The sequence below is a fragment of the Vicugna pacos genome, chromosome 12 (genome assembly GCF_048564905.1).
Source record: "Vicugna pacos chromosome 12, VicPac4, whole genome shotgun sequence".
In the NCBI taxonomy this organism is placed as follows: Eukaryota; Metazoa; Chordata; class Mammalia; order Artiodactyla; family Camelidae; genus Vicugna; species Vicugna pacos.
Window position 1 is genome coordinate 18,242,598 of NC_132998.1, and position 13,330 is coordinate 18,255,927.

A 13,330-nucleotide genomic window follows, 5' to 3' on the forward strand; every position below is an offset into this window, starting at 1 on the left:
TTTCTTATTGGCAGGATTTAAGTTAGTCTCAAGTCCTCACCAAGGACACCCCTTATCTTTCACTATTTCTCAGGCTGAATCTTTTCTCTCTGAGTGAGCTCTCCTCACTGTCCTCTCATAATTCCAGCACCCTTCCTGAGAGCTTAATATACACCAGAAATTCACTTTTCTAGCACTATCCCAGCTCATCTTCACCACAGCCCTATGAAGTGTGCAGTAGCTTCTCCACCTGAAGGTCATGTACTTAGTAAGTGGCAGTGACTGCTCCAAAAGCACACAGTGTTCACCTCTTTGTTTTGCTCTCTCATAAGCCTTCACATCTGTCCTACCCTCTACGCTACCAACCTCAATGTCTCTCTTTTCAAACTCTCTTCTCTGGGTGATCTCTCTTGGCTTTGAACTTCTCAGAGAGCACTTGCTTCCTCTGCTGGACCTCCCATTATCCTCTGTCTCATCCACATATGTCTTTCTAAGAGACGGTAAGTTCCTTGAAGAAAAGGTCTGCGATGTTTCCCTAACAGTATGGATTTCCATCAGGCACCGGGTGGTAATTATTTGTTTAATGGAATGTTAACATGCATGTGTATGAGTTTGCTGCAGCTGCTATAACAGCATATTACAGACTGGGTGGCTTAAACAACAGAAATGTATTTTCTTACAGTTCTGGAGGCTAGAAGTCCAAGATCAAGTTGTCAACAGGTTTGATGTCTTCTGAGGTCTCTTTCCTTGGCTTGCAGATGCCACCTTCTTGCTGTGTCCTCACACGGCCTTTCCTCTGTGCACACACATCCCTAGTGTCTCTCTGTCCGAATTTCCTCTTCTTATAAGGACACTGGTCGCACTAGATTAGGGCCCACTCTGATGGCCTCGTCTTAACTCAGTCACCTCTTTAAAGGCCTATTTCCAAGTATGGTCACATTGTGAGGTCCTGAGGGCTTCGGGGGACACAGTTCAGCCCATAACAGTATATATCTTTAAAATAGCTCACAGATGTATTGAATGTGAAATGCTGGTCAATATTTAGAATTTCTATAAATATATGATCTCATGTAAGTGTATGATCCCTATATGAGACATGCCTTGAAAATACCTCAAATGATACATTGAGATACCCTCAATGTATCTTCCATGTGGGGAAATTTAATGAAAATTAATTTCAGAATTTACCAGGCTGATTACAATAATTTCCAGGTGTCTAACAGGTAAGCTGATGACAGCTATGTGGTCTGCCTAATTACAGCCCATTGGAGATTTTTAAATAACATTTATTTTACACAATTAGTTAGCTCATATATCCCAGATCAATAAGGCCTTGCTACCCAGCCCCCTCGACTCCCTCCCTCTAGGTGTCGCATCAGCAGGTGTGAATCAAATTAGTAATTGGTGATGGAAACTGAATGCAATCAATTACACAATTTTGAGCTGTTCAAATTTAATTCCATTAAATTATATCATGCAACTGGTCCATCATGAAGAATTGAAAATAAGATGGAAAGAAGCAGGCATAAAAGTCTTTCTCTGGGAAAATACAAGGATGAGAGAGGGTATAAGAATATGGTCTTTTCAGGTAGTTATAAGTACCAGCTACAATCACATGACCTGTTACAGAAACAGGGGCTGCAATTGTCATGAGTGTTTACTTAAAAAAATTTGTTAAAAACTTATTTTAAAAAAAGAATATGGTCTTTTGATTCCTCCAGGCCTGGGTGTGAGTCCTAGCTCTGTCATTCAGTAGTTGTACGACTTTGGGCAAGTTTCTTAACTTGACGAATGCTCAGTTTCCTCGCCTGGAAAGTCTGGATAATCACGATCGCTGCCTATGTGTGTTAGATGATGATGGGACAAGCAGTTGTCCAGTACGTGAAAAGCACGGGAGCAAGGACTTTGTCTCTTCTCTTTGTTGCTGTATCCCGGTGTTTACAACAAGGTTGGAAAATGGACGTGCTACCTTTTAATAAACAAACAAATATTTTAATAAATGAACTGATGAATAAATGAATTAACAAAACCAAAGAAGAGCTCCCATAGAACAACAGTGAAACAATTTCCAAGGATGAAAGCAGCGGTTCTCAAGTCTGCTTGCACATTAGAATCACTTGGAGAGCTTTTGAAAAATACTGATGTCAGGGCCTCATACCCGCAGAACTTACTGGTTTGCATTTGGCCTCTAGCGTGGAGACTATTTTTAATAGCCTTTATTATCTTCTAATGTACTATTTAATCAGTACATAGACTGTATAATCTTATGGCATATATAATATATTAAATGCAATAATATAATAATAAGTAGCATATTTATTCTTTATAGCCAGTCTCCTCTCTCTGATATGTAAGCTTCATGGTGCAGAAATTTTTTATGTTTGGTTTCCAGCCATATCTGAAGTGCCTAGGTGCCTAGAACATGTTTGACACAAAGTAGATGCTCAATAGTAAACAAACATATAAATAAATAATCATGGTATATTACTCAAATAATATGGAGGTAGCTGAAGTTTCTTTCTTTTTTATGTAACAGATTTTTTTAACACCTCTATAGTGGTATGATTCTTGTACATTAAACTGCACATATTTCAGATGCACAGTTTGATGAATTTTGATAGCTGTGTACACCCATGAAACCACCACCACAATCAAGACAGCTAACATTTCCATCCCTCCTCAAGAGGTGCAAATTTTGAATTCCCAGTTTATTCCTTCCCACCCAGTTTACCCCCTGGTAACCGTAAGTTTATTTTCTATATCTGTGAATCTGTTTTGTAAATAAGTTCATTGTGTCCTTTGTTAGATTCCACATATAAGAGATATATGGTATTTTTCTTTCTCTTTCTGACTCACTTCACTTAGAATGACAATCTCTAGGTCCATCCATGTTGCTGCCAATGGCATTATTATTCTTTTTTATGGCTGAGAGTAGTATTCCATTGTATAAATACACCATGACTTCTTTATCCAGACATCTCTTGATGGACATTTAGGTTGTTACCATGTCTTGGCTATTGTAAATAGTGCTGCTATGAATATTGGGGTGCATGTGTCTTTTTGAATTAAGGTTCCCTCTGGATATATGCCCAGGAGTGGGATTGCTGGATCATATGGTAAGTTTATTTTTAGTTTTTTGAGGAACCTCTATACTGTCCTCCATAGTGGCTGCACCAATTTACACTCCCACCAGCAGTGTAGGAGGGTTCCCTTTTCTCCACACCCTCTCCAGCATTTATCGTTTGTGGATTGTGTAACTGATTTGATTGCTCTGAAAGAGATGTAAGGTCACTCATTTGGTGCTAGAAGGTAGAGTGGAGGGGCTATACCAGTTCATGGCAGCGGTTATACAATGGAAAGCCCAGAGAAGTCTGGGGGAAGACCCAGAGCAGAGTCACTTGTGCTTTGCTTCCCAGGACCCCCTGCACCAACCAGGTCCCCAGTAGACAAAGAATGGCAGAGTAGTATACCGAGACAGAGAAGAGTTGACAGCCCACAATCATCAAGTTTCCTCATCCTTGAAGTAGAGAAAGTTTTCTATGTCGTTAAGAGGGGTACAGCCACTTTCTGTACCTGAGAGGACAAGAAGGATGCAGGTGACCAATGTGGCCATGGTACCCAGGGAGCAGGGCGGAGCTTGCATGGTCAGCAGCAGCTGCAGTGTGGTTAGTGCCTGATGAATGAGAACATCTGGCCAAAGGTACTAGTCGTGGACACACATATGACCGAGGAAGAAGGAGGTGGAGGAAAGATGCTGTCTATCAATGACAGACGGTGGCCCCTTCAGCCTCCACTGACATAATTTCTGGGCAAAAAAAGAGTTAAAAGGAGGCCGTGAGAATGCTGCATTGATCGAGTTTTCCTGGAAATGAAGAGACAAAGTTTTCTGCTTCGGGTGAAATGAAGTTTGAGCGCTAACATAGGTTGCATTATAGGGAAACAATTTTTAAAAGTTCTATTTTTGTACATCTGAGTTTGTAACTGCAAAATTGATACCCACACAGTAGCTGCCTTATAACATTTTGTCATCATCACGTACTTGACTCATGCTTGTGCTGCGTTCGGCGGCCATGTGTCACACCGTCTTCACAGCCTCACCATCAGGGGAACACCTACATGGCTGACATGCGTGGATGGCTGATATGTGGCCCAAGTCAAAATTCCTGCCAGTATCTGGCCACGTGAGCTTCCTGGGTCTCAGGCAGAGCTTCCTCTTGTGTATAGTAGCTTCTAGATAGCAGCATGTTGGGTGGTCTCTGTGTTGTGCGTCAGCATCTCAATTTATTGCATCTGTTTGATTTCCGTGGCCAATCTTTCCTCAAACTCCAGGACGACTTTGGTGGCTATAGATTCAGGGACCTGGACCGGAGCCCAAAGATGATTCTAGAAGGATAGTGAGCTGGCTTCTCGTGCAAACACAGATCTGACCAGAAAATCTTTTGATTGTTCCAAGGTTCAACTCTTTAGATTGGCATTTAAGAACCTCCACACATCAGTTCCCAAACATTCCGTCAAGTACACACGAAAGTCTTCTATTTTCTCTGAGTGCCATGCTCTTTCTGCTGCCTCAGCTGTCTTTTACATCTGCCCCTTTACTGCCTGAGACGGAAACTCCCCACTTCATCATCCACTCCCATTCACCCTTCAAGTGCCAGGTCTGGTGTCACCTCCTTTTTGGGAAAACTTTTCTAACTTCCCTGGGCAGTCAATCACTTACTCCTTTGGGTTCCCACAAATTTGGCACACACTTTCTGTAAAGCATTTTGTTTTTTAAACTTTGTTCTCTATTTTTTTTTGTACCTTTCTTCCATAAGTCTGGGAATTATTCAAAGGGAAGGATTCATTGTGTTTGAATTATTCCCAGTGTGCCATGCATCTTTTTGCGTGTGTATGTGTGTATGTGTGTGTGTATGTGTGTGTGTGTGTGTGTGTGTGTGTGTGTGTGTGTATGTGTGTGTGTAGAATCCCCTGGGAATCACACGGCCCTGGAGTCTTCTTCTAGAATGTGACATGATCATGTCTGGTACTTTTTGAATTGTTCTGAGCACAACTCTATTCCTACCTGAGTCTCATCAAGGAAGCCTTGGTGCCTGAGAGGTTAGATGAGTTGTTCCCAAAGTGTGGCTCTCAGTCCAGCAGCATCAGCATCACCTGGGAACTTACTAGAGATGCAGATTCTAACAAACTGGGTACAGAAGGAATATACTGCAACATAATAAACATACAAGATGAGTGCACAGTTAACACCACACTCAACGGTGAAAGACTGACAGCTGTTTCTCCAAGATCAAGAACAAGACAGGGGTGCCCACTTTTCCCTACTCCTGGTCAACATATTACTGGAAGATCTAGCCACAGAATTTAGGCAAGAAAAAGAAATATAAGGCATCCCAATTGGAAAGGAAGAAGTAAAATTGTCTTTTTGCAAATTACATATTTTATATAGAAAACTCTAAGGAATCTGACTATAATTAACACTGTATTGAATATGCAAAAGCTGCTAAGAGGGTAGATCTTAAAAGTTCTCATCACACACACACAGGCAACTATGTGAGGTGATGGATGTGCTAACTAATCTAATTGTGGTAATCGTTTGGCTATATCTATCGATCAATCAATCGATGGATCGATCAGTCAATCAATCAAATCATTACATTGTACACCTTAAACTTAGACAATATTACAAGTCAGTTATACCTTAATAAAGCATTTCTTTTTTAGAAATGTGAATCCTTGAACTTTACCACACACCTACTAAATCAAAACTCTAGAGTGGGCCCAGGCAACCTGTGTTTCCACATGTCCTCCAGGGGATTCCGAGTGTGTCAACCACTGCCCAAGACCCACTCTAGGTTATCTCGGAAATTACCGAGGCAGGGAATTGGAGTTGGCAGGGAACTGGGGTTGGCAGGGAATGGGGAAGGTTGAGGTGGATGGAGGAGTGAACCTGGCTTCCCAGTGCCTCTCACTAAGACGCGGGTGCTAGTGAAATCCCGTCGGGTTGAGGTGACTCACTCTCTTGTCCCCAAACTGTTGCTGCCCTAGCAGATTTTTGCATCTCAGCATTTTTGCTAAAATTAGAGCCCTCGAGGAGGAAATACAGAGCTGTGCCATCTCGCTAGGGATGAAGCCACCCTGGTGCTTTGATGGATAGAGTGAGATCAGCGGCGCATGAGAACTGGCAGGCTCCCGGGGGTCCCACGTCGTCAAGGCAGCACCCGGGGAAGACTCTGCAGGGAAGAGCTGAGCCCCTCCGCCACCCCGAGGAGATGTGCTGCGCCACTCCTGACAGGCGGAAAGACAAGGAAGTGAATGTTTTAGTATTTTATAAATCATTTGGAGGAAATTATGTTTTATTTATATTCATTTTTGAATGTATTTGAATTTTTATTACCGATATTTTTCAAAGATGCAAGCTTTGAAGGCAGTCCTGGGGGAACATGCACCTCCAAAGGATGTGGCGGGGGGGTCGACCTGATTGGCTGAGGGGGTGAATATTATTCATATTTTAAAGAGCAGTCTGAAGTTGGCTTTCAAAGGGACCAAATCCAAGTGAAACTGGAAAAGTTTTAAATCGTTGACTACAAAGTACCTGGTTTTAAAAGGATGATTTAGTAAAGTGAATCACAGCGCCACCTAGGTGATAGGGAGAGGAATTCAGACGGAGAAAATGGAGGAATGAGGGATGAATCTTAATTAAAGGGGCTGATTAATTGTGTGGACCACATCACTGGCTCCTTTGTCAGAATCCCCCTTCTCTGGTATAATTGGGTTTGCAGTTGTATCCATTTATTGTCCCTAGACTCAGCTTGGTGACACTGTCTCGTCCAGCTGCCTTCATTACTAACGTCAGAGCTGCTTCCCCAGTGGGATTGATATGTGGCTACTGGAACCAATCAATGCAGTGGGCCAGAATAACTGTACTGGGAGAGTTACAAGGAGGTGCATTTCATGTGGAAGTATGATCAGTGTCTCACTCCTACTCCTACTTTTATGGCAAAGAACTTTGATGCTGTTGGGACTGAAATGAAAATGAACATTTTAATTTGCAAATTTTCATGTTGTGATTTTACCTCTACAAACAGAGATATTGGGTGAGTTTTTCCAAGAGTGTTACATTTTCGGATATAGGTTTTCTTCTCCATCATGTTATGGAATTAGTCATGGGGAAAATGTGTCCTCAATAAATGAGGGATGGCGAATAGAGACATTGAGCATTTCTTCTCCAATGTGTCACTGAAACAGGACACAGGCAAATCTTTTAGGGTGACAGATGCCCGCCAGTGCTGGATGCTGGTACTTCTCTTACAGTATCCAATTTCATAATTCACGTAATTATGCAACAACAACAAAAAATTGTCCAGAGAGAAAACAATGCTTTTGGAATGGAAAGCTAGAGTCAAATAACATTTTTGTTGATGAAAGCTATAAATTAAAAAGTTTTAAACAGGCATTTTGATTAGCAATAGTAGCTGGCACTTATCAATGATCACCATGTGGTAAATCATGCCCAGGACTTGATGTTTATTCATTGGTTAATTCAACTCATGTTTAGTGAGCTATTAACGTGTGTCAGGCACTCGTGTGAACTATGATGATTAACAAGCCAGACTCATGTATGCATTCACACAACTTGTCAAAGCAAGTGTCTCCTGTAGTTGACTACTGAGGAAACTTCAGGCTCAGGGACAAAAAGTCAGAGGCTCTGAACTCTGTTACAGTAGAATCATCTGGAGGGTTCTGTGTTTGGAAATACCGATGTCTGGGTTCTACCCTAGACATTAAACCAGAATTGCTAAGTATAGGGCTTGTGGGGGGCAGTATTTTCCTGTAAATTTCCATTGTGGGGGGTTCTATATGCAGCCAGGGCTTGGGGACACTGCTGCGAGGTCACCCTGGGCTGCCCGTGGACAGGAAGCCAGGAGAACGCAGAGCATCACTGACAGCTAAACTCGGCATCCGCGCGGTGGTGTTGCTGGGTATCAGGAGTCTGCTCCCAGAGCTCATGGATGCTCAGCGCAGTCTCTGCTGTAGCCTCTCGGTTTCTTGAGCAGTTCTGTCAAGGTTCCCGGCTTGCAGACAAATATGTGATCCTCTGAAGGCTTTCCACTTAATAGGCTACTAGGCGCTGTGCGGCATGTGTGCTTTGTAATTTCACTTACGAGGTTTGTTATATATATTCTGGTAATAGCAGTGGCAGAGATAGTGGCAGAGAGAAAGCGCAGCTGAAGGCTCCGCTGGCCCTCTCCGAGGAGAGCCAGTTATCGCTTTGTTTTCAAATAATGCAGTCGGTAATAAGTTTTTGGATGTGTGTGAGCTGTAAATCGTTCTGAAAATTGAACTGAAGATACAATATCGTAAATCTCTTCCTTGGTGGCGGAATATTTATGGGGAGAGCAATCTAATCAGTTATGTCGGTGTGCTGTGTCTGACGTCTGACTGAACGGGACCCTGTACTGAGGATCTATGCCCTATTAGGAGATTTCTCTAGGTGAGCACGCGTGAGCGCGAGTTGGAGGACTATTTTAAGTGGGAAGGATCAGATGATCCTTTAAAAGAATCAAACTGGAGTGCATTAGTAGAGCAGGTAGGGATGTCCCGGCAGCATGGTGCCGGGAAGGGCAAGGAGATGCAGGCTGTGGTCACCTTCCCCGAAAGGCAGCCTCCTCTCCTGTTTGCTGTGTAATTTGGCTCCGTAAATCAATGCTTGTTTATTCTAGGAACTCACAATTTTGCAGAAATGCACATGTCGTTAGATTTGTTTTGAAACTCATTAGCATCACTATAAATACCCCTGAGTGGAAAGTAATGAAATAAAGCCAAAAGAAGTAGTAAAATTGTGGCAAGCTGTGAGAGTGAAGACTCCAGGCTGCAGTACACAACACTCATGACTTTTCTTTGAATAATTAGGACAGTTATTTAAAAGGTAAGAATGTATAATGTACTATTTATGGTTTTTAGACTTTTTGGGGTGGGGATGTAGTGAAACACTTTTTTCAAACAGAATCTGATGTGCAGCCACATTATATAGAACAGATCCAAGGCTGAAGCTGGGGAAGTGATTCAAATCTGGGCCTCCTTAGCCCCGAGGAACATCATGTGCCTGCAGAGCCCCCAGTGTACCTCCACCACCCGTGGGGGGTGAGGGGCAACCACAGTTCTAGAACCGCTGACCTAGTGAGGACTCTCCCCTTTCACAGGTGAGGAAACCAAGTCCAGGAAAAGCCAACCGGCAGAGAAAACAGGCACAAGGGTCTTGAATCCATTCTCGTGCTCCTTCCATTAAACCACACAGCCTATCGGCAGAGAAGAGCGTGGTTACTTTGGGAGAGAGAACTCATTTGTCAAGGGAATGTGATTGATTTCCCCTCCTTCAAGTCTTTTCTTCAATTTCACCTTCACCTTCCTAATAAACTCTACCCTGATCACTCCATTTAAAGCTGCACTCTCCCTCTGGCCTCCTTGTACTCCTTGTAATGTTTGATCTATATGTCATAGGACTTAACATTTCCTTACGTATGGTATCATTTACATAATTTGTTTTTGTTTATTGTCTGACCTACCTGCTCCCCACCCTACTCTTCTCTGGAATCTCAGGGTCATGAGGGAAGGGCTTTATTTTTGGGTCTATTTGTTCACTGATGAACACCGATGTACCTAGAACAGTGCCTGGATATAGTAGGTGCTAAATAAATGTTTGCTGAATGAATAAATTTTATGAAGATTGACTATGTATTTTGAGGTTTTTTTTTTTTTTTTAACAGAGGCACTGAAGCTTGAACCCAGGACCTTGTGCATGCTAAGCGTGTGCTCTACCACTGAGCTATACCCCCCACCCGCAAGACTAATTTCAGATTAATGAGATGATCTTCCATGAAAATCTTGCTCATGACTATGTATAATCAGGTTTTACTGGGAAATAGAAAAGACTCAGCAAATCTAATTAGTTCTACCATTTTCTCCCTCCAAGTGAAAGGTTATGGCCCTCTGAACCAACACTCCTCTGGGGAAGCCGTGTTAATTTTGCTTTCGGTGGCATCTGCCTATTGTGGGCATGAAAACAGGCATGATAGGACCAGGCCAGTGGTGATTATTAATTCAGGGAGTCCATGAACTTGGATTTACCTCTGGCCAAAATTTAGTGTTCTCTTCAACTATAAATGTAGGCAATGAACCCCAGGAGATGTTATCAGCAACAGAAGTCACAGGCTTTTTCTATCGCGTTATTGTTTCAGATGTATCAAAATATTTTTATTTTTTTCCATTTCAACATTAAGGTATCTATTACGCCTATCTCTAGATTTTATTATTTAATGCATTAATAGAGAATCACATATTATACTCAATCACAAATTTGTTAAAAATATTTGATAATTCTATTTCAATATATGTTGCTGCCTTTGTAATGCCATGGGTTTTATTTTAGGTTTTCAAGAGACATTATTCTGAAAGGGAGTTCAGGCTTCACCAGATTGCTAATGAAGCCCATGGTATTGTCTGTGCCAGAAAAGGGTGCAGCAGGAGGAGCTCCAAAGAAGCAGCCAAAGACCAGATGCACAACAAAAAGAGCCAGCATCCTGCTCCCCTCTCCGGAGTGTTCTCCAGGTACCAAGTCTGGCCTCTGTGGGCTCAATCTCACCAGGCCAACCCAATGCAGTTCTGTAGAAACTAGGATTTCCAGCCCTCAAGGGGTGGGTCTCGATTTGATCAGTTAAGTGGAACCCTCCCTGGCTACTCTGCCTGACATTTCAACAACTCTATGAGCATACACACTTTCTAACCCCCGTCCTGCTTAATTCTTACTGCTATTTAATACGCTACATGTTTTGGTTATTTTGGTTATTATCTCTTTCCCTCACTGAAACGTAAGCTTCATGATGGCATGGAATTTTGTGTTTTATTCATGCTGGGTCTTCTAGAATAAATGTGCCTAGAATGATGTGTGGTACACAGAATAAATAGACATTGATTAAATCAATGAATGCATCTTGCCACCTTTATTTTGAACTATGCTGTGTCTGTAGGGGACATGGGCGTCTCTTGGCCTTCTAGCTGACCTTTCTTCCTCATATCACCCTACTGTGTTGAACAGATTGGACGATTAGATGATTGCTTTTGTTTTTTCCATGACCTCAGTTTCCCTCACTGGATTGGACACCTGGTTTCTCCTACTCAATGGAATAAAGTTCACATATTTGGGAAAAAAAATGGACTGGAGCCTTAATTCTCAATTACACTAGTCAAGACAGACAAATGGACAAATATAGGGTATCTGGGCAGCCAGGCCTTCACTCATAGTAGACAAAACTAACTCTTTTGCTGGGCTCAGGGTTGGTTTCACGGTCCTTCCTAACCCAATCATCAGGAACTATTACTCTTTTGGAATTGCACACAGCTTTCACCCTTTTGTCTAATCCTAAACTAAATCCTACTTCCCGTACCATTCGGCCACTGTCTGGGGTCCTGTTCCAACCTAAACTCACTCTTAGAATCTTGATGCATCCTTGTAACACTTGCCCCAGTCCCTGTCTCCCTCACCAGGGCCAAGTCATTCATTCAACAGACCCTGCTCTGGGTAATTCGGTGTATCCATGAGCAGTAGAAAGAAAATTTCCTGCCCTTGTGGTGCTTATATTCTTGCATGGGGAGAGAAGCGTTAAATAATAAACATACTGTAATTAAATTATGTAGTATTTTAGAACATTGAAATGCTACCGAAGAAACCTAGAGCAGGATTTAGAGTGAGATTTAGAATTTTCATTCCCCTGAAGGGGATCAGTCAGATTTGCTCCACTGGCTCTGTCCCTCGTGGTCCTGTCTTCCTCTGTTTGCTTTGTTTGCCTGGTCCTTAATCCCGGCCTGGTGTGGGGACAAGTTATGGAAGCGATGACACACATTGTAGAGGTTGCAAGGAGAGGCAGGGAGAAACAAGTCCAGCCGAATCACAGCTGAAGAGAGCTCAGAAAGTGGCTTCTGACATGATAAATGTATACGGAAAGGAAACAGAAGAAATACTGAAAACATGCTAAAGACAAACTATTCTCTCACGCTATCTCCTGGGGCTAGTTCCTGCAAAATCCATTTAAAAATTCAGAATCCCACAAGCCTTCATTCTTTTTCATCTTTCCCGCTGAGACGAGCTTTGTACCTTGAGGCTATCCAAATGAGAATTAATTAAAATGAAAAGTTCGTTTCCTCACTCTCCCTAGCCACATCTTAAGTGCTCAATAGCCACATATGCTAGTGGTTACCATATTGGACAGTGAAGACATAGAACATGTCCATTGTTACAGGCAATTCTACTGGACATCATTGCTCCGGACCATGAGCGTGGATGGGTCTGGAGCTGAGTGGGTAACAGAAGGTAAGCAGCATGAAGGCCTGAGATGAATGAGAGGTGGGCTCACAACCAGGATTGAGCTTCAGGATGATAGAGAGCTGGGGGCCTGGAAATGAGTCAGGTACTAAAGAAACCAAATCAGAAGTCAGCTGGTGGGCTGTCAGAGTAACAAGGATGAGTACAATAAGAAAAAAGTTGGAGTGAAATCCAGCTGGCTGGAACTTGTCTTACAAGCTCTGTGGGGAATGCATGAGGGGACTTGCTTGTCACTGCTCTTCTGTCCCCAAGAGCTGAGCTTCTTGCATCTCCTCCATGCTTACCTTCCTCCTTCTAAGTTTCCAGCCATCCAGGCCAGACATACTGGAATGATCTCTGACCCTTCGTGAAGTCTGGATCCCTGAGCCCCACCTCTCACATAATTCATCTGCTTTCTTAATCTCACACGTGTTGTTCACATCCTTATTTTTCTCTCCCTTGGACTCAAACCATCAAATCATCTTATTTATCTCTCAGATCACCTTATTATAAAATCTCTCAAATCATCTTACCAGCACTAATCTTTTCACTTTCCAATCTTTCTGATGCACCACTGTAAAATCAGACTTCTTAACCATAGCTTTGATCCTTGTCTGCTGGACCCTCAACTTTACTGGCCTCTCCTGCCTCCAAAATCAAGTCCTCAGTCTTTCCCTGCCGTTTGAGACAGTCTGTGAAATGTTCCAATCTATCTTTTCAAAATTATCTTTTCTTACAGACTCGTGCCCTCTGCTACAGCCAAGGTGGATTGAGTTTTGACCCCTAAATCTGTTTCCTATCTTGATTTACTCACACTGTTCTTTCTACCTGGGATACCTGCCCTTTCAACCTTGCACAACCCAACCATGCTTAAAGACTCATCTTAAATTCCACCCCTATCAAATCTTCTTCTGATTTCCTCAAGTTAAGTGTTCTCCATCTGCTTCTCCAGACTCACTTTCCACCCTTGTCCACTGTGCTTGGCACCTAGGAGGC

General features: G+C 42.6%; 1 protein-coding gene across 3 annotated transcripts in view; it reads left to right on the top strand.

Annotated features, from left to right (window-relative positions):
* The window catches only part of GXYLT1 (glucoside xylosyltransferase 1), a 106,404-nt gene extending 95,447 nt beyond the window's left edge, over nt 1-10,957 (top strand). For all 3 annotated transcript variants that reach the window (XM_072972979.1, XM_072972981.1, XM_072972984.1), the window contains one exon: nt 10,406-10,957. In XM_072972979.1, the coding sequence (XP_072829080.1) occupies nt 10,406-10,651 (246 nt within the window). In that variant the 3' untranslated portion in view covers nt 10,652-10,957. The remainder of the gene's footprint in view (nt 1-10,405) is intronic.
* The last annotated feature ends 2,373 nt before the right edge of the window (nt 10,958-13,330 follow it).